The sequence below is a fragment of the Limulus polyphemus genome, unplaced genomic scaffold (assembly GCF_000517525.1).
Source record: "Limulus polyphemus unplaced genomic scaffold, Limulus_polyphemus-2.1.2 Scaffold819, whole genome shotgun sequence".
NCBI classification, from domain to species: domain Eukaryota; kingdom Metazoa; phylum Arthropoda; class Merostomata; order Xiphosura; family Limulidae; genus Limulus; species Limulus polyphemus.
Genome location: NW_013666429.1, coordinates 303,856 through 307,589, shown reverse-complemented (window position 1 = coordinate 307,589; position 3,734 = coordinate 303,856). Strand labels below are relative to the sequence as shown.

Genomic DNA, 3,734 nt, shown 5'->3' with positions numbered 1-3,734 from the left:
CTTCACTTCTCTAGTTGATTATGACCCAATACATCACTAAAATCATGCTTCACTTCTCTAATTGATTATGACCCAATACATCACTAAAAGCATGCTTCACTACTCCAACTAGTTATGACTAAGTTGATTATTACCAAATAAGTGGACGTACTGAAACCAGATCAGCTGTTTGGTTATCAAATTAGAGTAATTAAATCGGTGACCAGTGAGTAAAAAAAAAAAGTACTTGGATACAGGACACAACGTTTATGCTGATTAGGTATTAATGTGTTTAGTTGAACGTTTTATAAGATTATTGTGTTTACTTCTCTAGTAAACGTAAGGAACATGAGTGAATATTTACGCGTTAGTTTATGCTTGAATATTTAAATTGGGCTTATGGTATTTTCCGGCTCGCGGATTTCCTCCAGAGCAATTGAGTTAGGGCCCACTGAAAGTTCGAAAGACACCAAGTAACGGAGTTCTGCATAACTGTTTATCTCTCCGGTGTTCAATTGAGTTCGTCAGAAAAAAAAAGGGGTTGAATTGTGGAAGGTGCACAAGAACAATCTTTATTTATTTACAAGAACACAATTACAATTACTAACACAAAACAAAACAGGGGCAGGTGAATCTGTGGGGAGTGTGTTGAACTGGCTAGACAGAGAGAAGGGGAGTGAAACCTTTGTGAGCTCTCTCTTACCAATCCAATATTTGCCCCCCCCGTAAGTTAAACTAAAACAAACCTACAAAATAAAAATTAACCAACAGTTGATAAAAAAGAAAGAAACAAAGATACAGAAGTTACTAAAATTTAAACTAAAGCTCAACAAAAACTAAATATTGACAAAAGAATCTGAAGGAAGAAAAAATCTGTCTTAACAAAAACTCTAAGTCCACTAAAAGGTAAATTACAAAACAATGTACTAAACAAAGGAGAACCTGGCTTTTATTATAACAAAAAAACGATAACTTAAGCCAGGTTTGCACCCGAAATGATGTTCTGCACGTCACTTCTACCCATTCGTGCTTGAGTGCTGGGTGAGGGAAACCCTAGGCCATAACCCGATTCATCGACAGGAAAAACAGCTTTCTATTTCTAGACGTTAGGTGCCATCTCCCATGCAAAAAACTTTGTTAGTTGCCAATTAGCGAACGAGGTTCCCATGAAAGCTAAAATGAGGCAAAGTTGAGATTTGTTTACTTGAACGACTTTCCACGTCCAAACTGAACTGAAAGAAAATACAGAAATTTCGAAAACGTATATTTATACCACCCTGTATGACACATTTAAGAATTGAACGCTTTTATTAACAAAATTATATCTACGTTATAGATAGGGTTATTGCAAAATACAGAAAAGTTAAACATTTCAAAATATAACAAATTACACTGTCGCTGAAAATGCAAGTGGTGACAAAACCACGACGGATAATTATAAAATTCTTGTTATCCTTGTTTACCTACTTCGTTTTCTTTACCAATAACAGAATTTTATAGTTTGAGTCTTCACGCTACTGACACGTACATTCTGTATTATTATAATATTCATATGTATAGTATATTGTCCATTCAATCATGTAGTTATAATTTTGAATATTAAAACCATTTTTGAATAATAAGCCATTTTCATATCTTCAGAAATAGAACTTGCCCTTTTTTTCTGTCTCAGGTAGTGATTTATATTTTTGTTTGCCAAATTCTGCGCAGAGCTTCATGAAAGTTACCTGCGTGAGTAGTCTCTAGTTTCGAAGTGATAGACTAGAGACTAGAAAGCAACTAGTCAACACAACCCACAACCAGTTCTTAGACAACTCTTATGAATCAGAATAGTGGGATTTGCTTATCAGTTTTTTGATGTGGGAAGTGCAACTGTTTATTGCAGTATCGAGATTCGAACCACGGAACCTCAGTCCTATAGTCCGGCACGCAAACCACTGGACTGAGCCTCACCCATCTGGGTTATAGAAAAGGAGTAAAGGATTTTCTACTAACTAGCATAAAATACCCGAACTATGCAGTGGGGTTCATAGATTCCCTCGTGATTCACAGATGTCCCAATGTACCAATCAAGCTCCTCCATCCTGAATTACTTCGATAACTACCCCAAGGGATATTCTGTATCACATTTGATCCCATTAGATTGTGAATGAGGGGCATGGACACAGTTTCAAACGTGGTTCGACGGGGGATCCAGGGTAGAAGCCAAGAAAAAATTCTGATGCGAAATTCTGATTCGTCGATTTTGAAAAATGACTCCTAGACTTTCAGCATGTCTGGGTAACCTTCTGGTTGCGTTCTACTACCCCCCCCCCTCACCTTGGTAGTGGAGCTACACATATTGATAAAGGCATTTCCCGGGCTACCCCGAGTTCGTCCGCCAAGTTTGATTCTGCTAACTACAAACTGTAGGAAAACTTTTGGATACACAAATAAATTCACAAACAAAAAACGTAAATTGATATAAAATAAGTTTTATCAAAAAGCTCGGACACACCTTCTGATTAACATTGGTGGATAGCTTTTAAAAAACTTTGATCATCACTGCATAATATGACTTCGCCCACTACGTCCACTTATTTTACTTTAAACGGATATCACACCATATCATTTGTGAATTATGACACCATTCAAATGTCAATAAGATAAGAGTCGCCATTTATTTACATGACAATGAGATATTACGACTTAGCGATCATCCTCATGATGAAACCTGAAATTATATTTGGGTGTATTAAACCCTACATAAATACACACCAGAAAAACTAAAAAGTTATAGCAAGTAAAAATTCACTTCTAACTTATTAGCTTGTATTTACTTCTTGTTTGAAATATTATTATCTATTTGTTATGAAGTTATTTACTGTTTCTACATTTCCCCGTTTTTATTTAACAGTGGAGTGCTGAAAGAACAGAGTAATATTGACCATCACATTCCTGGATGCAGAATGGACAATCTCACCCACACTGACTCTAAAACGGCCCACCTAGAGCGATTACACGAATATTTTGATGAATGCGTTGTTCAACCTAAGTTTATCCCTCAGAACACTCAGGTGGGTAAAAGTAGATGATTTACTAATTAACTCATAAATACTGCAAAATATACTTTCTTTGAGAACATGTGTGCATGTATCTGTTCCACAGCGAGCAAACTATTTTACTTTTCTATAAGCTTCTAAGTTATAAATTTACCTGAGATACCAGAATTACATTTTGAGGGTGCGAAAATATAGAAAGGAAAGAAAATTAGTATGCTTAACACTGCGCTACATTTTCTACAACGCTGCATTATTTATTTCTTTTCTCTCAGACATGGAAGTGGGTGGTTTCCGGATTAGTTGTTTATGTTATAGACTTCACCTACAGATTAATACGTCGTAGATCGACATCTGGTGTGGCAGCAGTGAACAACAGCCAAGCGTCGGTGTTGGAATTAACACTGGAGACAAAAACCAGGTTCTCCTTTCGGCCCGGCCAGGTTGGTTCAGACAGTTGTTACTAAAATACCCAAATGTCCTTTTCCCAACTATCACTCCAAACCTTCTTTCACATTAAAGTGGCAAGTAATACTTCCCATTCTTCTTTCCCGTTGAAGTTGCAAGTAATACTTCCCATTCTTCTTTCACATTAAAGTGGCAAGTAATACTTCCCATTCTTCTTTCCCGTTAAAGTGGCAAGTAATACTTCCCATTCTTCTTTCACATTAAAGTGGCAAGTAATACTTCCCATTCTTCTTTCCCGTTAAAGTGGCA

The 3,734-nt window shown here is 36.5% G+C and overlaps 1 protein-coding gene across 1 annotated transcript in view; it reads left to right on the top strand.

Annotated features, from left to right (window-relative positions):
- The window catches only part of LOC106460704 (NADPH oxidase 4-like), a 76,804-nt gene that overhangs the window by 44,914 nt on the left and 28,156 nt on the right, over positions 1 to 3,734 (top strand). The window contains exons 9-10 of the mRNA XM_022387481.1: positions 2,876 to 3,035; positions 3,293 to 3,460. Of these exons, the coding sequence (XP_022243189.1) occupies positions 2,876 to 3,035; positions 3,293 to 3,460 (328 nt within the window). The remainder of the gene's footprint in view (positions 1 to 2,875; positions 3,036 to 3,292; positions 3,461 to 3,734) is intronic.